This window comes from Dermacentor andersoni, chromosome 3, assembly GCF_023375885.2.
Source record: "Dermacentor andersoni chromosome 3, qqDerAnde1_hic_scaffold, whole genome shotgun sequence".
NCBI lineage: Eukaryota > Metazoa > Arthropoda > Arachnida > Ixodida > Ixodidae > Dermacentor > Dermacentor andersoni.
Genome location: NC_092816.1, coordinates 33,062,383 through 33,083,398, shown reverse-complemented (window position 1 = coordinate 33,083,398; position 21,016 = coordinate 33,062,383). Strand labels below are relative to the sequence as shown.

The following is a 21,016-nucleotide window of genomic DNA, read 5'->3' as shown; positions in this document are numbered from 1 at the left end:
CACACACACACACACACACACACACACACACACACACACACACACACACACACACACACACACACACACACACACACACACACACACACACAGGTGGCATATCACCCACCCTTTTCTGGCATAGTTGAGGTAACACTATCGTTATACTGCCATTTTTTCTATTAGTTAAGTACTCCTAAGAATGGACCACACTGCACATGAATAATGATTGATGCAGCGATTACTGCTGTGTTTATGGACTATATATAAGCACCTGATGCATCCACATTCACAAACAACATTGGGGATACCATCACTGCGTGCTTCTGTCTGCGGCAAAATGTAGAGTAACCACTGCAGAGCCTTCCACAAATGTAAGTGTATTTGGCAGAAAAGATAAGTTGATGCGTCATTTCATATGAGACCAATTAAAGAAATGGGTGAAATTTAAAAAAAGAAGCAAGAAATCAATGCTGGAGACAAGCACAAAGTGGTGTGGAAGGCCACACTAATACCTGTTATTTTGTGCTCGTTTTTAGCGCTGAAATATGCACCTACTCACACAACAATGCACTTTGCTAGACAGTGGACATTACATTTGCATAATATAACTTTCAACGAATCTAGATGCGCCTGGCACATCTGTCATTTGAACAACATGACCTCAAGCTGACAAGTGGTGCCTTGGAAGAGCCCCACAAGGTGTAGTTGTACGCAAGGGGGTGGGGAGGGCATAACAAGAAGTAAAATGTCAAGAAAGCAGTGGTGGAAGTGGAACTTAGTTCTTTGGAACAGCTTTTGGAGCAGGAAAAATTGCAGTTTGGAGCAGAAATGTATGCTTTTGAAGCAGAAAGATCTTTTTTTTTGAGCAAGAAAAAAATGCTTTGGAGCAGCAACTTACTGCTCTGGTGCAATGAAGCACTGTACAAGTTAGTACTTTCTGTTACATTGCACTTAATATCTGGTATTATACTAAGATGCAATTTTACTAATTTTACTTCCGTGTCCCGTTTTCGATTATTTCTTTTCCATGATGGGGCTGCCTAGTTGAAGTAAGATACGTCTTACACATTTGTCAATGTACTGCTAAGCGACCACGAGAAAGGCGCGTCGAGCTACTGTGCCCTCATAATTGTGTGTCATCATAATTACGTAACATAATTATCATTTTGATAGCATTTCTATGGACACTCCAGGTGATTTCCCACGGTTGTCATTGACATCAGCGTTGTCGTGAGGTTCTGTATAATGCCCAAGCGAGATAAGATGGCGGCTGCGCGCCATATATGCGGTATCTGTGATGGAAAGCGTGTGAGGGTGAGTCGCGAAGGATGGTTGCTTGATGCATGACACCTTCTTGCGCACGCAAAATATTCCCGATTCGGAACAGGTGTGTGTCGGCACAGGCCTGGCACAATACCTGTGATAAGCACCAATTGGGCGCAGCATGTAGCAGGATTTCCTTCGTCCCATTGGCGCATCACTTCCATCACTGAGAAAGAAGCCCCAAATTAAGCTAAGCGACTAAATACACGCTTGCACAGTGCAGCCAGAGCATGTCAATAACGCAAACATGAAAAACAAAATGACAGGCTTGCCTTCCATTCCACTGATGCATTTGACCCGGTCACGGACAGCCACATTGTAGTTCTCGAACCAGAGGAAAGGCCCATCCGTGTGGTACGGCGCGGTCGGTGCCATAACCTTGGAGTAGCTGTGTTGCCAGTCAAGCACCTCCTTGCCGTCCCGGTAGGCAATCTTGCCATACACTTCAAAGTACTTGCGCACGAAGCTGAATGGAACATACACTTCTGGTCCTTCCTTCCGACAGGGCACAGCATAGTCGTCATTTATGACACACTTGATTTCCTGTGCTAGGTGTGCCTTACCCCTGGCTCCCAAGCTGATGCCTCCGCTCGTGTCTGCCTGCACAAAACAAAGGCAACAGCACGTGTACAGGACTAGAAGCTCCTGCTATGTGGCTGCCTCAAAGTGATCATCTGGCAATACCATAAACAATCCAAGATTTACAGTGCATGGTGCTCTCCTATGTGTACAAGTATGTATTTTTTTCCCACACTGGCACCTTGTCACCCTGTGACATCACCAGTAGCTCTTTGCCTTATGTGCGCTTAACATACACTTGTATATTGAGCTGCTATGGTCAGTCTAGGCCACAGTGGTCTAGGCTGAAATGCTTAAATGGCCCCTACCAGGTCTCACCATTTTGAGCTGACAAGCGCAGAGCATACAATGCACGCTAACGATCGTGTTTGCAAAAAAATTACATTGCGACATGCCGTGGAAAGGTCTGAAATTTCAAACCGAATGCCGTTTTCCCTTCACCTTGCGGCTGCTGCACTCCAAGCTGGATGGTGACATACTCGCGTCCCTGCGCCTACGTACTCGGGTCCTCAGTGTGATGTCGCTTGTGGTGACTTCAAGAATTATTCAAGGCACCATCTTTTATTTGTGTGATCTGTTGCTTGAATTGAAGAATTGAAGTTTAAAGAAATAATAAAACACACAAATGGAATGTCTGCATGTTTTTTGTTTCAAGTCCCACTGAAGCAAGAGATATGTACTTCCGTTTCGTCTGCTTGTTCGCATGGTCGTGCAGTCATGTGCGCAGGTACCGAAACTATGCCATTTCTACTATGTTCCAGCACATGATCATGCTCTGTGATTCACTCGTTCTGCCTCAGTGTTCGTGTAGCACTGAATTATAGCTCTAGTCATGTGTCCTTGTGCACAGCGTGTAAAATCGTGCGCTGAACCAGACAACCGAACAGCTTATGCAGAAAAGCGTGCGAGGAAAACAAACATGAAGGTGGGACCCGTGACGTATGTGTCACGTGATCCTCGAGGTCCGGTATGAGAGAACGCAGGGAAGGAATTTCGCTTGTGGAGGCTAGACGGGGCGAGTGAAGAGTGTGTCTCGCTATGCAGTGGAGCTTGCCTCCTGAAATCATGGGTTCGCGGCACTGAAATATTTCTATCTCGGCTATTAATGAGCCGATTTGAAAAACTTTTGCGGCAGAACACCCCCTAGAGGACACGTAACAACTTTCAGCGTATAACCAAATTTTCCTATGGGACCTGGTGAGGGACCCTTTTCACATGAGAATGCTTTTTGTAGGCTTAAACTCACTGGCCAATTTCATTAAGAAATGCAACTGCTGAATATGTCAGACGTTTGCAATTGCACTATAAACGTGAATGAGTCCAGAAAGGAACCAAACATGCGCACACTACAGTGGTATATATCAGGGTGAATCGGAAAGTCTTTGCCCTGTAAAGGCGTTTATTAGTCACTGCCGTTTGGGACCAACCGTTAGAGAAGGGCACGAACTCCCAACACGAGCAATGTTTTCAAGCAAGAACACTGAAGAGAATGACCCACTAGAAAGCGCAGGAGAGGACAACCCACTATAGGCTACATTCAAATGGTCAGGCGGCGCAGTGACCAGCTCAGCTGTCAGCGCCACCGTGACAGTTCCGCGAAACACCGAAGCGGCCACTGCTATGGAGGCATGCTTTTGCAGCGCTCCTTTGAAACGTGCTAGTCATTCTAAATTGCGGTTTTAACAATCGAAGACATCGAGACCCATTTTGGACCACCGACGCTTGAGATAGGATGTCAAATTTACGACTAAAACCATGTATATTGTGTCAAAGAAGTAAACAGCACGGACATCGCAGCAAAGTGCTTAAATTAAATTAAATTATGGGGTTTTACGTGCCAGAACCACGATCTGATTATGAGGCACGCCGTAGTGGGGGACTTCGGATGGTGGTGGTGATAAACTTTATTAAAAGGGGGAAGGGTAAAGAGGGACGTGGCTGAGGGTTAGGGCTCAAGTAAGGCCCTGGGCCTGCTTGGCCTTTTCCGCCCAGTCCACCAGTTCAAGTTGTCGGTCGACGTCCCCGGAACTGAGCCAGGCTGTCCAGTCAGTCTCGCTGCTGACGGGGGGATGAGAGAACGGGAGCGAGGTGCATTCCCACATTATGTGTGTTAGTGTTCCTGTTTCTGAACAGAGCCTACATTTGTCGCTTTCCCTGCCCCCTGTGATTTTGTTATAATTTGGACCACCTGGGGTTCTTTAACGTGCACCTAAATCTAAGTACACGGGTATTTTCGCATTTTGCCTCCATCGAAATGCAGCCGCGGTGGCCAGGATTTGATCCCGCGACCTAGTGCTTAGCAACCCAACACCACAGCCACTAAACAACGACCGTAGGTCGCAAAGTGTTTGTCACAACAAAGCAAGCATGTTCACAACGTCGAACTCAAAGGAAGCTAACAAATAATTATTTTATGCCACTTAAGCGAGCAAATACGGCCGTAGATGTTTTTCAACTGTCATTTGTGGCTTCATTACTTGGAGCGTGCCCTGCACCTCACAATTGTAGAAGTTCTTGCGAATTGGCAGGTAAGTGCTTTTTTTCTCCGTTGACAAAGTGCCTCGAGCATATCCTGGTATTGTCGTTTGGGCTCCAACGTGAGAGGTCATCACCATTTTAACATAATAGACAGCAATCAGCTGAGACTAAACAACACAAAGACTGAACAGATGTGCGCAAGAGAAATGCTAATTTGTGAATACTCAATGCGTGTTGCAGTGCACACCAACCTTAATTTGGTTGTTCTAAGCGCAAGAAAACGTCAGCATGGATAAGCCCGGTTCCCGCAGTCACGCCTTGATCTCGGCGCAGAAAGAAGCGGTGCGTTGGCTTATTAATGCACAACAAAAAGTACAAAGCTCCAGCATGGAGAGCTTACGAGGCTAGATTTGATACGTAATGACCATTGCACGTTTGTTTTGGAGTGAGGCGAGCTAAACAACTATCTAAACTAATTTACAACAGTGGGAATCAGTTCACGCGTTTTTATGCAGTTGTCGCTTTGCTGTGCATTTTTACGGATGCTGCCTGCTGGTGCTTTTTTCTTTCTTTTGACATTTATGCCTTAGTTCGATTAACAGAAATTTGCAAGAGCAACATGAACCGCAACGATCCACTTCAGCTGCCGGGTTGCTTCCCACGGTTTTGAAGGGAAGCGGTACAATTTGATGCCGACACCCCCTTCGTGGTTATGACAATCCTTAATGCAGCGCTATCTGCACATGTTCTTTTCGTTCACGCTTCTCATGGAGGAGCATGGTGAATCATGTGGTGAATCCATTGCAAAATTGGAAAAGGAGGCTTTGAGGCAGGCCTGAGCACAGTACGGTCAATGGTGAAATGGCGGTGACGGCCTACTCATGGGTGCTTACTGCCGCTGCTAGGTGGCGTGAGATGTACAGCCAAACTTCATTGCAGGGTGCCTATACCATTCCAATCCTCCTCTAAAATTACTCCCAGGAAGAAAAAGGGAGCCACCTAGTGACCTAACAGCTTGTCACTATGAGTGGGTAATAGTAGGTCTTGAGGCAGTCGATGTTGACAATGTCTCATCCATGACGGCGCATGTCCAAAGACGATCCAACGGTTTCGATCACGTAGTTGACCAGGGATGCGCATTCGACGACACTGTAGGGCCGTTCATACTTGGGTAGTAGTTTTGAAGAGCGACCAGGTGCAGTGGAAGGAACCGAGAGCCACACAAGTGTGCCAGGAAGGAAAGTGGGCGCAGAAGTGGTGTCATCACGAGTGCTCTTCTGGCGCTCTTGGACACTGAAGGTAATGGCCCGAGCGAGGTCGTGGCACTTTTCAGCATGTCTTGCCATGGCAGAAATCGGAGCACATGCAGATGAATCATGCCGCTATGGTAGAATTGTGTTGATGTTGTGCGACAGGTGCCTACCGCACAGTAAGGCAAAGGGTGAAAAATCGGTGGTGCTCTGAGTAGTGGCCGACTTTGCGTCCGACACCAACTACGCGCCGTTCACAGTCTCCTCCATTGTCGCGCGCTGTCGCCGATGTAACCTCGCCCCATCGCTCGTGACGTGGAAAACTAATCGTCGTAGTCCAAGAGGCAAGGGCTGCAACACCGTCGAAGAGTCCTCAACGCAGTCCCTTGAACGTAATCAACATGCTTGTTGATGGTGTTCACGCATCTGCACTCGTGGACACAGGAACCGCCGTATGTGTTGTGGACGCTAAGCTTTGCCATATACTTCGGAAAGTCACGACGCCCCTTTCTGGGCTGTCCCTCCGCACAGCCAGTGCTCAGAATCGTCATCATCATCATCAACAACCTATTTTTTGTCCACTGCAGGATGAAGGCCTCTCCCACCAATCTTCAATTACCCCTCAGAATATTCACCCCTTAGCGGCTTGCACTGCTCGTGTTGTCATTGCCGACCTTCTATGCGCCATAGAACTCATAGTCCTTTCCTCGTGCTCTCGTGACGTTATCCTCGGCTGGGATTTTCTCTCGAGCCACAATGCCATCATCCATTGCGCGCAGGCAGAAATAGAACTTTTGTTGCTTTTAGATTTGCTGCTCACCGACATTTCTTTCAGGGAAGCTACTTGTCCAAGCCTACTGCCACGTTCCTCTGAACGTGTCAACGGTAAGCCTACTCCCACGTTCCTCCGACCGCGTCAACAGTCATGCCCATGTACTGCAGCAGAATCTCAGACGCTGTTGCGCTACTGTCACCATTTGACCGCTTTCTCACTCGGAAAGGTCTGTTCTTACATTTCACGACAGTAGACATCCCACAGAGCTCCAGCACCATTTTCGTTTGCAACCCGCTGCCATACCGTGTGACGCTGCTCCGATGGGATGTCTTGGCAATGTAGAAGCGATCGAGGACGTGCAAGTTATGGATGTACCTGATGACCGTTACTGTACTAGTTCCACTGTGCTCAGTGCTGTTTCTATGTGACTTATCGCCCCGTGAAGTGTTTGGTTCTTCTATTGCTGGTGACCTTACACCGGTCCAGAGGTCTCACGTTTTGTGCCTCTTAGAACAATTTCGTTCTTTCGACGTAGGGCAATGTTCCCTGGGCCGGATGCCAACTGTTACTCATCGGATTGACACTGGCTCGCAACCGCCATTGCGGCAACGTCCGTAACGTGTATCTCCTGCAGAACCTCGTGTAATCAACGAACAAGTTGGCAACATTCTTTGCCGCCAGGTCTCTGTTCTTACTTCAGATGCTTCATCTGCAATTTCGCTGCCATAATATCGGCCCTGATGAAGCTACTTAGAAGCAATGGACCCCTCACTTCGTGGTCGTCTAAATGCAATGAGGCCTTCATGAAGCTTCGTCGTTTGCTAACGTCTCCACCAATTTTGCTCCATTACGACCCACTAGAAAGCGCTGGAGAGGAAAACCCACTATACCATTCCAATCCTCCTCTACAGCCCCCGTCTTTCTTTTAAGCCAAATTATGGCTGTAAATACGAAGTCAACATATCCATTCCCAGTGGTGGACCTTTCTTGGACCGCCCCAGCCTTATCTGCCAGTAGCTCCGCAGCACGGCGGCGCTGCTGTCAGTTGCTGCAGATTGTGGTTGTGCTTCACATGTCCACAGCACACGTACAACCAAATGTCATTCGTTTTCTATGGAGCAAGGAATGAACGCCCATCAAAATCCACAGATAAATGCAGTCCACGTATCGGGTAAGGTGCCTGGCTTTGAGAAGTGTGAGGTGGTGGTGTTAGTTTGCAAAAGACTGTGAAGACTTGCATGACAATGATGGTGGTTTGCCAGTCAGCTGGACAAATTTTACCACAGGGGCATTTGAAATTTATTGTTGCCATGTGACAAATGTCTGAACTGGTGTGGGGACTAAGCGGAAAAATAGTGTAAGGTACGTAGAATAGTATGTATACTTGTAATTATCTGTATGTGCCTTATTTTGGCTAATAAAAGATACGGGCAAAGACTTTCTGATTTTTCCTCGCATACTGTCCTGAGGTACAAACAAATATATAAGTGAATATGTTAGAGTTGAGTAATGGCAATGCCTCTTTCATACTATTTCTTTGTGATATATTTCTTGCAAAATGTAGGAGTGTTTTGTCAAAATGGTAGATCTAACCTGAGGTTTTCTTTGTTGATCTTTTGCTTTAATCTTGTTTCAATTCATGTTGCGAGCAAGTTATTACCAAGTCTTGCCCTGGTTCATGAAGCCCCTTGTGCGTCATAAGTGTCTCCGAGATCTGCACTCACGGAAAAATTTACTTGCGATATAAGGTCGTGTCTGCACTGATTCACGTAATCTTGTCTAAACCTCTTGTGTTCTACATGTCTAATCAATAAAAAAAGAATCTAAAACAAGATATCTCATGCAGAGCTCACAGACACTGTGGGCCGCTCCTACTTTGCCAATGCAGATGAATGAGTGTAAGTACATCACACCACCCCCAACTCGCGTGCTGTCTCCACCTGCCATGGCAGCATAAAGATGTTATTGCTTTCACTAACCAAACAACATGTGTTAGCAAGTCTCCTCCCTCTTCAACCTCTCTGCATTGCCCCTCTCCCCTCTTCACAGCCTGCACCATCCTATCCACAATCTAATTGCAACTGCCACCACCAGTAACCTCAGTACTTAACATGACAGACGCCATAAAGAAAACTTTGCTTTGAAGGTGACCTCCGCACTAACCCTGTTGAATCACTAATCACAGTGTCAAAATCAATGAACTCCAAAAAGAAAGGTTCATTAAAAAAAATAAAAGGACGTAAATGTATGCACTGAAGTCTAGGAGACGACAGCCACCACTTGTCAAGTACATGCTAGATGGCGCCACAGAAAACTCAGAGACTTCACCAAGGCGCATCGTATCTGAACTATGGGGCGGAGCTTCTGCAGATGTTACTGTGCTAAGTAGTCCGGCAGCACTTGACAGCGCTTTCGGTTTCTTGGATCAGATACTGAATCGGCCTAAACTTCCATGTGCAGCGGTTTCGCATTTTCCAAGACATCGAAGAGAATAGCAACACTCAGTGGTGTGTTCTTTCTTATTTTTATTTCCCCCGCTGTTGTAAATAAAGTTCTCATGTTTCCTCTTCCTTAAGTTAAGCTAACGTGGATGACAACATGGGACTTACCTTTAAAGGTGCTCTCATTTGTGCACGCTTTGCCTTCGTAGCATTCCTTTCGTTGCCATAGAAGGTCATCCATGAGTATAGCAAAAGTTCATCAACGAACAACTGGAGCAGTGATGGATGAGTAAGAGCACACACATGAGTGGCATCGTGTGCAAGAGAGACATGAAACTGTTTTGCTGGAGCTGCGAAGATGCATTCGACTAAGCAGCCAGGCAGGGTGCTGGCACATTACGGTACTTGCCTGCATGAGAAGTGGCTCGGCCACGCTGAGGGGACTGCGTGTGCTGCAGCGGGCCAGGTAGGAGAGCAGCGTCAGTGCAGCACCCGACAGGGTTAGCACAAGCAGCAACTTCTTGGTTGTCCGCATCCTCACGCCGCCTCCCAGCAGCATATTGCTTGGCTCTGTACCTGCGTGGTGAGCAGAAATTTTTGCTTATGATGATACAGTCAACGTAAATTTTTTACATAACAACATGAGAAGAAAGGGGTTAACTGAGGGGCCCGATTCTTATTATTCATATCATAAGAAGCTTCTTATGATATTACATAACAACATATCACTTGCAAACGGTATCTTGAAATACCCCATGCTTTTTTAAATCGCAACGTTGAAATGAGAGCTCTTAGTGTGCTTGTTTTGGCAAAATTGTCATCAGCAATTTGTCTATGATACAGTAAAGTTATGGGGGTTATGTGCAAAAATATTACAGTATATAAGAATAATACATCAATGTTCGTAGCCACCCAACAGAATTTCATAAATGTAACACCAGAGCATTGAGAATATACACAATTATTCACATGGTTAATACGACTTCGAACTATACGGTTTTGTTTCATTAGGAATAAATTCGTACCCACGCAACAATAACAAGATTTCTTTTTTTTTTTTTCTGGTCTCTGTAAAAAGAAATTTGAGGTGTAACTGGGTGGTACAGGTAGCCATTTCCACATATGTTCAGTTGTGGATTATCATTTTTTAACCTATTTTAACCTTTTGTAATTGATGGTTTGGCCAGAATGAAAACTGTTGAAATGGCTGTAAATGAGATGTTAGTATTTCATGAAGTCCTTTTGTTTACATTATTATTATTATTATTATTACAAGGTTTTTGGTGACATTTCATATGTAACAATTCACGTGTTGCCCTGCTGAGCTCACTGTCATCTTACATAACTGCAACGTATACATAGAACAATATATATTTTCTGCTTGCACCTCTAGTTCGTCTATATCTTTTAAAGCTCTTTATAAAGGCAAGTATATTCAATGTGCAATGAGGTATTACATACCTGCATATTTTTTATTTTTATTGTCTGAAGTCTTACTTTCACTTTCCTTAAGTTCACCTTGAAGACATTGCTGCCTGGCAATGTCTTTTACAGCTATTTCAACAGTTTTCATTCTGGCCAAACCATCAATTACACAAGGTTAAAATAGGTTAAAAAATGATAATCCACAACTGAACATATGTGGAAATGGCTACCTGTACCATCCAGTTACACCTCAAATTTTATTTTTCCCGAGACCAGGAAAAAAAAAAAAAAAAGAAATCCATGGCGATTTAGTAGTAAATGCGAGAAAAATGCATTTGGCATCACGTCACACCTCTCCGAGGTTTCAGACCCATGATACAAACTACATTAACCACATTGGAAAGCGCTGTTCAGGAGCTAACTCTATACACGTCCTGACTCTCTCTCTCTCTCTCTCTCTCTCTCTCTATATATATATATATATATATATATATATATATATATATATATATATATATCTGTATGTATATATATATATATATATATATATATATATATATATATATATATATATATATATATATATATATATATACACACACGCGCCAAGTGACCTACCTCTATCACGTGACCAGCTTCCCACACTTCACACACGTTTTTCCACTTTGACACTCCAGCGTTGTGTCTGTGTATCTGTTTCTTTCTACGTCCTCGTACAGTCGCGCTTATACACTCTACCATGGATTCTAACCAACTAGCCCGCCAACGTGTTTTAACCAATACTATCGCACTAAAAAAATACTCGTTTGGCAGACAAAGACGAGACCGTAAAGGTACCATGTCACTCGCCATCATAAATACGAGTTGAACTTTCGCATATTCCCAGAGCGAAAGTGGGCGCCTGTAACGCACAAACGAACACCAAGGGATGCAAACACGAGTGGTCGTGTTTTTCTTTTTACGCTGTTTGCACACGTGCCCGCAACAGCTGCACCTTTACTACAACAATGGCCAACCAACCAGCGCACCAATATATCCCCAGAATGTAGCCTGCTGATTAAGAACTTATAAAGTGCACACAAAGTCAATAGAATCAATAAAACAGAAAGGAGTGTGCGTGTGTGTGTTGACATATCGCTTACTGAACTCCGAACTAAGCACACGAAGCTCGACAAAAAAGCACGCAGAATTGATAATCTTGATGGGCGTAGCTCGTCTAATCTGGCTCCCATAAATAACCTATTCAAAACGAGGCGGTGCCCCCGGAAAGCGCTGACGCTGCTAAAGCCACGGCGGCCGAGGCCTAGGACGCGCATACGTCCGGCACACGACGACAGCGACAGTGGCCGGCGATAGCGGACGCAAGCGGAGATCACTTTGATATGAAGCGAGCGAGAAAAGAAAGAGAGAGAGAGAGAAAGCGAAGCACACTGAAAGATGTCCACACAAGGACGTCGCAATCGAAGCAGGCGGGCTTATTGCATAGATCGAGAGCAAGGTACACAATGCGCAGGAATAACAGAGATGACGAAAGGGAAGTGAAACCGGTCATCTAAGGAGGGGAAGAGATGAGTCAGGGGGAGGGGGACAGGTTACGCGAGATCGTCTCCGCAGTTTGAACGCACCGCGCACGGTGTCCATTCCCGTCCAGTCACCAGGGGCACGACCGGCGCGCGCGCACCTGCTAGCCTCTCTTCCAACCCTCCTTTCACAACACTGGGACACGCACGCGGTGGAGGGAGGAAGGGGGGATCGATGCTAATGTGGGCCCGCGGACACGATCAAAAAGGACCGAAGCACGACAGAGGGCCGACGAACGAACGAAGGAGAAGCTACCGCCAGTTTCGGCGCTCATTAACTTGCAAATAGGACTCTCGGGCGACGACTTCGATCTGGGGGGGAAGGGGAGGAGGAAGACACCGGTGCTGGTGTTTCACTCGAGAGGCGATGGCTGTGCAGAGACCACCTCGCCGGCCGCGAGGCAACGCGATATATCCCACACCACACTTCCCTGAAAAAGAAGCTGCGCGCATCCAACGTGTAGGCACTCATTGCTCCTAGACTGAGCAGGTTTTCTTTCGCCAACAAATTTTGGTCGTTTGAATGGTTGCATGTCATCATCATCATCACTACCACCACATCATCATCATCACCATTTTCTTCAACATCGTTGTTTCACCATCGTACCCAACTGTATCTTGCGGTGGAAAACTACTGCTACCACGTGTGCATTACACTGCGTATCTTTGTCAATTCTTGGTAAATGCACCAGTGTGAAGGTTTCATAGTTGTTGCTTAGCGCCATAATAAGCGTCCGACCAAGTGTATTAATTGAGTAATTTGCAAATACAAAAACAATTCCAAATGAAAAAAAATATATAATGGGGACACGGAATGAGCTGCCTCGCAAATGCCGTTCTGGACATAACACCTGTCCGATTTCAGAACTAGGGGTGCAGAAATCGGAGATTCTGAAGAGGGAGAAAATACAAAAATAAACATGAATCGGTAAGTACAAATAATAATAATAATAACACGAAACAGGGACACACTCAAACTGTACGGGCACATGCAGAGAAACACCTTCGTGACAGAACGCGGGGTGAACGACAAAAGAAGAAAAAAAAAGAGCGACACAGTAGTGTTCGCAGAACACAGTGCCATTTCATGAGGAAAATGTTCGTTTAAATGCCATATTGAGCAATGGCTGCCACTCCACCTCGTTATTCAAATTTTTAATTCAGTTCAGAACAAAGCTCATTTGGCGAAAGAGAGACAGAGCTAACTGCGCAGCCAACGTGCCAGTGGTATTGTTCTCAGTGAACAATGCCTCTGGACAATGCTCGCCTGATTGAGCGTGAAGCGTAAAGGGTTGAGGACGTGAAAGTTCGCGTAAACATACTGATCTGGCAAAGTCTTTTTTTTTTCTCCTCAGGGGCGCGCGCGCGAACGCAAGAATATTAAAACAAACATACTTATTATGCCTGGAACATTTATTATGCGAGGGCTTGCGGCTCGCGTATAATCAATGCTCCGAATCTTGCATACCCATCGCGTAGAGCTTCAAAAATATTTGCTCGCTTAGATTACCGCAGTAATCAAACCAGGCAAAGTATTTACCTAACGAAATAGCTCTCAAGGTCGTATGTATGTATATATATATATATATATATATATATATATATATATATATATATATATATATATATATACGTAGAACACAACGTCTACCTGTGTTGCGCGTAAGTCTCCGACCATCGAAAAAAAAAAAGCAAATAACGCTGGGAACAAGTTGTACGGTCATGATAGGTATTCATGATAATATATGCGCGCGAAACACCACTGCACCGAATTTGATAAGGTTTGTTAGATTTAGAAGAAACAATTAAAATCCAGTGATCATAGGAAGTGGATTTTTTTTTATTTAGGCCGTTTACTTCAAAGAAAAAATAATAATAATTGCAATATTTCAAGAAACGAAACTGTAAAGTTTACAACTCTACGTGTCAGCAATGAAAGGAGATATCACATTTCTGTAAACTGGACTTAATAAGTACATATAAAGCGAACGAAGATGATGTATTACACACCCCTCTGAAATGTATCACTAACTGGTGAATAGGAATTTTGCAAGACCCTTGTAAACGTTTTAAAAATTAACATAAGCTGTAAATTCCTATACCAAATTTGTCGCCTTAGAAAACTGCAGTACACGTTTTTGGTGCAGAGCTACGTATCTGTAAAAAAATCCTGCATCTATTTTTCTTTAAACTTACAAGTTTTCGTAAACAATTCCAGGCTCCTCTGGCGCAGAGCTAGAGCTTCCTCTGCGATCTCGAAGGCCACGATTATGTCAGTGCACTGCGTATGGTTGTAGAAAGGTGGCGCCACTAGTCTCACGTCAACTGCTGCTATGTCGGGCGATTCCACACTCGCCGAAGTGCAAAACAAATAAATAAATGAATAGGTGAGTAAGTAAGCAAGTAACCAAGTAATATATTCATAATAATTCGCACGTTCTCAACACTCGTATGTGGACGTGCAGCGACAGCGACAACAGGCCGGCGGGACTGCTACACTCTAAGAAAAGTTTACACCCTTTGTAGTGTATATTTGCCACAAAACGATAATCTTCATATGTCTTGCCCGCATTTCCTTTCTTCAAAACGCTGCGCCCGTTAAAGAAAGGAAATGCGGGCAAGACAGATGACGATTATCGTTGTGTGGCAAATATACACCCCAAAGGGTGCAACTGTTCTCAGAGTGTACCTGTGCTCGGTAGCATGCGATATTCCCCGAGCGGTCCAAGTCTCGTGCACACAGCCTTTGCTCGACTCGCAGCGAAATCTCATCGGACGGAGCGGAGCGGCTGGGAGGTCACTTGCGGACGTGCCACAGCCAGCCAGCCGCCAACGGGGCCGGCCTTTCGATGCGGCTCATTACGTGTCGCGGCGCTTGTCCTCGCGTGAGCTGCGCCAAGCCGCAAGTTCCCTCGCCCTTGTAGAATCATCGAAACGTAGCGGACGCGTTCATAGCGGCAAAACAATGCACATCACACATCCCACGCAGTGCGGAAGCACAGACTAGAAGGAACGGCGCAGCTTGATAAGGAGACGCCACGCGGCGGCGCTTCCACGCGGCATCACGAGCAGCGGATTTCAGCCACCGAACCCTACCGCAACCATCCTCGTTGACGGTGACGGACCTTACAGACGCATGCGGTGATGATGATCATTCCTAATGGTATCCCTTTTGCAACGGGGCGGCAACAAATAGACGCCAAGCCTGCGTGAGCCAAACAGGCATTGCTATGTTATTGTAATTTATTATTTTGCCTATCTCTACCGTATATCTTGTACAAACAACTATCCCAGCAGAGCTTCCGGCCCCATCATTACCGGGCTTCTTTTATTTATGTTTTTTCGCCAATACGCTAAAGGTCTCCTCGCTTACGTTGACCGCTGACCAGTTAACGCTCCCATCAGCTTTGAACGAACTCCAGCGCTTCTGAAAGGTGGACACTACCTATATACGACTCTGGCTGGTTGTATATCTTGGCACTGCATTACAGCGTACCGAGCTGTTTCCTTTTTTTATTTCCGAAGCAACACACATGCCCTACGGCGAATAATTGCTGTTGCATGTTTTTTGTCTTCAGACAGCCAGCTCAACCATTGCGTTTTACAAATTTTCTTTCCTGATTTCTAGCATGCCGTCTTCGATAAACACCATGAACCGACACTTCTGCGTCCACCCTCAGCGTGCATTCAATTTACGATATATGTTACTGCATATTCCTTATTAAACGTTCCGGGGTTCCTGTTCTGAACATTGTCAAATTGCGCCATACTGTCGAATTCTGTAATGGCGGCATATTGAGCCAATAAGAGAGGCCTGTATCTGCCCCCTGGGCCAATCAGCGCTGACAAGACGTCGAATCTGACAATGGCCATAATCACCGGGTTGTCTAACTGTACGTCCATTTACCCTGTATTTCGTTGCTATATCTTTCTTGATCTCTTCCTCCATTCCGTATATATCTACGCTGTTGAGGTACATACATTTGTGTATCGCTGGATTTTTTCTCGTCCATGTTTCTCAGTCTTTCCTCAACACTAATTTTGCTCTGTGTTTCTCGGACTTCAAAAGAGGCCATACTCCTATCACCCTGCACTGAATCAATCTGTCGTTTTACCGTGGGCCTCCAATGCCACAATGCCAATGCCGCGGGCAAATAGAGTGCCTCGATGACTGCGCCACCTTCCGTCGAAGAACAGCGGTAGTTAGGCGTCCTATACGGACAAACGTCACAGTGCGCCACCACCAGCCTCAGTTTCTAAACCTTCGGACGCCATAAAAAAAGAAAGCTTCACCAAACACGGCTTTCCAACTACCGCCAGTTTTGTCTAATATGGTCATGAATTAATGACGGTGCGGCTTTCTGGGCCTTTCGCTCAGACGTAAAACTTCCATCTTCAATATCTGCTACTAGAGCACTCACCCGTGCTTTATATTACCACTTACTAAATCGTTGCTTATTTTCTCATAGGCAGCCCAAGTACACATCTCCAGCATAAGCGGCACAGCGAACTAGTTTACATTTTCAAAAACAAGCGAGTAAAGCTTAAAAGCGTGAAGAGAAAGCGAAAAGTGCCGTGAGAAAACGCTACGTGACCTTGGAGGAGCTCAACCACGATCAGAGGAGGCCCGGGGATCAGCCGAGGGCGCCGCGAATACGGGCATATTACAGGACGTATTCTACTACAACTACTTCCCGTTGGCGACACCACCGCGCGTACACGAACGATCACGCCTCACTGAACCGAAAATCGAATTTCGAGTCCCTTTTCCCGACCTTGCGAAAGTCGCTCCAACCGGCGAAGTTTAAGTATAGCTGTCGGCCGCCATGCCGACGTATCCGATAGCCCCGACGCAAACACGCAACGAAGTGAGACGAACATGGGCCAACACCTACGGATAGAGCGAACAAAGACAGTAGTAGAAACAAAAGGAGCACTATGGTGACGGTCCCGCGCTCTGCAGCAACGAGAAATCGTTCAGTCCCTTTCGCACGCGTTTAATCTTGGTCTGCGCGCTGCCCTGTTTGCGTTCGGTAAACACGCTCACGCACACGCGCGCACTCGCACACACGCACGCACACTGAAAGAGAGAAAAAGGCGCACAGACATGCACACTCGGGGAGCAGGGCTTCCCGCGGCCAACGGACGGATAGAGGACTCGCGCATGAGGATTCGATCAACAGCCTAAAAGCGGTCATATCTCTCTACTCTTCTCCCATAATATTTCTTTTCTGCTCCCCTTCCTGCGCACAGTATACACCAGTATAGGCCCCATAAAGGTCGTGACAACTGTGGAGAAAAAAATAAACAATATTATACCAATAAACGGAAAGGAAACCGCGGTGACGTCAAACGCAGCGTCCGTTCTTCGGAAAGAGGAAATCGACAGAAGCCGAGAGATGGAGCGAGATGCGGCAGAAAGAGGGCGCGGGGGAAATGGCGAGCGGTCAGGCGGGAGGCGAAAGCAACGTCGCAACAGACCCGAAAAAGGTCATTTCCCGAAGGAGCCGCTGGTTCGCTGTATAGAGAGGAGCGCGCATCGTGGAAGAGGGAAGTGCGCGGCTCCCGAAACAAGTGCTTCCCCCCCCCCCCAATCAGCGGCGCGCAGCACTTTCGGGGCCGCTCATTTCCGGCGCCGAATTATCAAAGCGGGTATAGTAACAGCAGCAGCAGCAGCAGCAGCAGCCAGCCTAGCCGTCGAACACGCCGCCAAGTTCGCCAGCTCAAGTTACGCGCGGTGCCGAAAAAAAAAAAAAAAAAGCCATGGCAGGCCGGTGAGGTAAGCGGAGCAGGAGCGACTTCCAATTAAGTCAGACAGACAGGCAAACAGGAATGCTGTCGTGCTAGAGACAGAGAGAGGAAAAGAAAAAAAAAAGACGAAGGAAGACCATACAAAAACAGTCCGCTCACGAGAGGATAACCTTTGTTGGCACTCGAGAAACCCATACGGAGAATTCAAACTCCAGTAACCAGCCATAACTGTGCGTTGAGCAAACTGGCGTAAACTGTGCGGGCCTTGCGGCGTAGTTCCCGAGAGTGAAGTCTAGTGACTTCAGAGTGAAGAGGACCTTTAGGACCTCTAGCGGTATGCACGTGAATCGCATTTCAGACTTAATTACAGCGTGGAGTCCTTCGGCGTCGGAGCGCTCATGCCGCGCTACGACCACTTTGCTAAACACGGCAACAATGCGTGTACAGTATACCGGGTGTCCCAGTTAACTGAAACAAGATTAAATAATTAAAAATAAAAACCAGGAGCTCTAGAGAAATCGTACCGACTGCATATAGCCGTAGTCGTGTGCAGTTACAGCCAGTATTTTTTTTTTCATCACAAAGCATCAATTAATTAAATGCTTTTAAATGATGAACTTTTTAATTATTGATTGAACCCCAACCATATTAATTACAAAGTTGTAGGGCATCTCAAATAACCTCCGAATCAAGCATTTGTTTCGTGCTCAGCTTCACCTCGTTGGTTTTTCCGAGAAAAAGCAAAAGCGCCCGAAACATAAAACGAAATACATACGCGCTCGCGCTGCTACTCAAGCGCTCCCAAGCGAATAGCCATGGATACACGGTATCACTAGCGGCGGCAGTTCGATACAGGGCTTTACGCTATGTGATAGTCGCATCAACATGAGAACACGCCGGTGAGGCATTGATAAGCATAGCGGAGCCGTAGGGGGGAGGGGAGGGGGGATTTCGAAGCCGGGAAACCGTGACGGCGCACTTGGGACTGCAATATTGCGCACTCATCTTGTTCCGTAGATAGGCGCGCCCGGAACGTATGTTCGTTTTGTTCCTTTGGCAATAGAAACAAAACCTTGCGCAGGCTATGTCCATCTAATGCGTTTTGGCGGGTCTGTACGGCCAGCATATGCTGTTGTCGATCACGTAAATCCTTTTTGCTTGGCGTGTCAGTGCGTAGACAACAATAACGGGAGATCTCGACGGTATCACGCCAGTGACCTGCTCTTCAAGAAGACAGTCATGCCCTTCAATGATCCTGGCTCTGGGGGCGCGGCGCACGACGACAAGAGGAAGGCAGCCATGCTAGATATTTGGATGTGGAATTGTGGAGGACGCCCTAGTTCGTCAACAATACTTAGAACGTACGAAGTCCTTTGCGAGACGGGTAGCTTCGCAAGAAAGCGACACAGGACTGCGACGGTAGTTCAAGAAGCCAGTGCGGAGGCCGGAAACTCAAGGTCATCAGTGTGGAGGATTGAAAAAAAGGTCACATGCAGCCGCACCACGTACATACATCTTCGTCAAATACTTGAAGACCGAAATTTTGAAAACAGACTTTGCCAACTGGATTTTCACGAAATCTGAAGAAGAACCGAACTTTCTCACTTGCGTGCTTTGGACGGGTGAGGCTAATTTCTCCATAAACATGTAACTTAACCTTCACGACGCGCACTACTAGAGTGATAGGAATCCCCCCTGGCTGACACAAGCACGACACGAATACCAGCTGTCGTTTATTGTGTGGCGCTGTATTGTTCATGGCAACATCATTGGACCCATTTTTTTTAACAACACACAAACTACGCAACGCTACGTCAATGACATCCTTGAGGGCCCCGTGAACGAAGTCTGTTGCAACGTTCCACTTGCGCACCTTCGGAACATCTGGTTGCAACACGATGGTGATCCTGCCGTTAAGAACGGCCAGCTGCAGTGCAAGTTTGCCAGCCAGTTACGCCAGCGGTGGTAACCTCATCTTGGAATGCCGCCGCCAACCTCTAGCCTCGTCGCCGTTGCGAGTGAAGGAGTTCGACGAAGCAGGCGTTGTGCTGAAACCGCCACCGTTACGCTCTGGCCTCGTCGCCGTTGCCAGTGAAGGAGTTCTACGAAGCCCCTCTGACGTCGGCTCCGGACCTTTACACCTGTGTGTGTGTGCGGCACGTGTATGTAAGCCCTCATCCTCCTCCAAGTCGACAGCCCTCATCATCCAAAAGGGCGGGTCATCTTCAATGACGTCGAACTATGACGTCGAGTGGAGTGCTTATAAGCAGCGATTGTCGGCTGTTAGTGGGTGCTCGTTGTCGTGCTCGAAATGTACTAATGAGCTGTGTGCTCGTAAGCTGTTTGCTGTATGCGTCGTCTTGCGTGCTCCATTTGGGAGTCACGCTAGACTGTCGATATATGTCTTGTCTAAGATGTAAATAATGTAAATAAATCCTGTTCACCGAGTTCCTCTCTACGACCGTCAACTCCTTCAAATGGTGGCAGCGGCGAGATCGTCCGACGACTCCTACATCTGGTTGACAGCGGTGGGATCGTCCGACAACTCTGACAATGCGCATAGTAGCAGTCAGTCTCGAGCGTGGCTCGACAAGCTTTCCCTTGGACAGTGGATTGGCCGGCACGGAACTGTACCCTGGCCTGCAAGGTAGCCGGACATGACACTGCTGGACTTCTTCTTGTTGGGCTACGTGAAAGATCACGTGTATAGCAGCGAAGCTACCACACCGGACGCCCTAAAGGCAAAAATAAGCAGAACCGGCCGCTAGATTCCAACGTCGGTGGTCAAAGCTGCAACAGCACAATTGCTGGAAAGAAGCAAGTGCTTTATTGCTTTAGATGGTGACCTGTTTGAAAAAACTGGTGTAAAACTAAAAACTGGTGTAAAACGTGACTGTTTAACGCACTTTTAGATGTCACCCTATCCTTACATAAAAAAAAAAGCTTGCGATAAAGGTAGAAATAGGTAAAAAACTGCGTTGTTCTGCCGCTTTTCCGGAGTTCAAGAGACAGAAACGGTAAATGGCTAAACCAGTTGCACTTTTGGATGTTTCTCTGTGGGCGACAGAGACGCCTTACGTGCTTTCGGTTTATTTTTTATTGAAATAAACTCCTGAGTAGGTCTTTTCTGTTCTTCCGAGAGCTGCCTTTTTTTTCGTTTTTCGTGTTCTTTTGCGGACAATTTTTTAAACATTGGTTGAATTTATTTCGTAGCTTTCTTTCATGATCTGCGAAGGTTTAAAGCTATCCCGAGTGCCTCATGATGGAGCACAACATTCTAACGTCCGTAAATCTTGACGCTTTTCGCACCACGCTAGTTAGGTCGCGAAACCTCTGGAGCCATCCTACATGACGAAGCCGTATACGATGCGGTGATAAACGAATGCAGCCGCATATCTTTCAAAGGTTGCTTGCAGGCGCTTGAGTAGCGGC

At 46.5% G+C, this 21,016-nt stretch overlaps 1 protein-coding gene across 1 annotated transcript in view; it reads right to left on the bottom strand.

Moving 5' to 3' along the window:
- Positions 1 to 21,016, bottom strand: part of Hsepi (D-glucuronyl C5-epimerase) — a 70,695-nt gene that overhangs the window by 20,418 nt on the left and 29,261 nt on the right. Inside the window, exons 2-3 of the mRNA XM_050169656.2 lie at positions 9,234 to 9,404; positions 1,578 to 1,901 (exon numbers count right to left, since the gene is read on the bottom strand). Coding sequence (XP_050025613.1) covers positions 1,578 to 1,901; positions 9,234 to 9,387 — 478 coding nt within the window. The 5' untranslated portion in view covers positions 9,388 to 9,404. The remainder of the gene's footprint in view (positions 1 to 1,577; positions 1,902 to 9,233; positions 9,405 to 21,016) is intronic.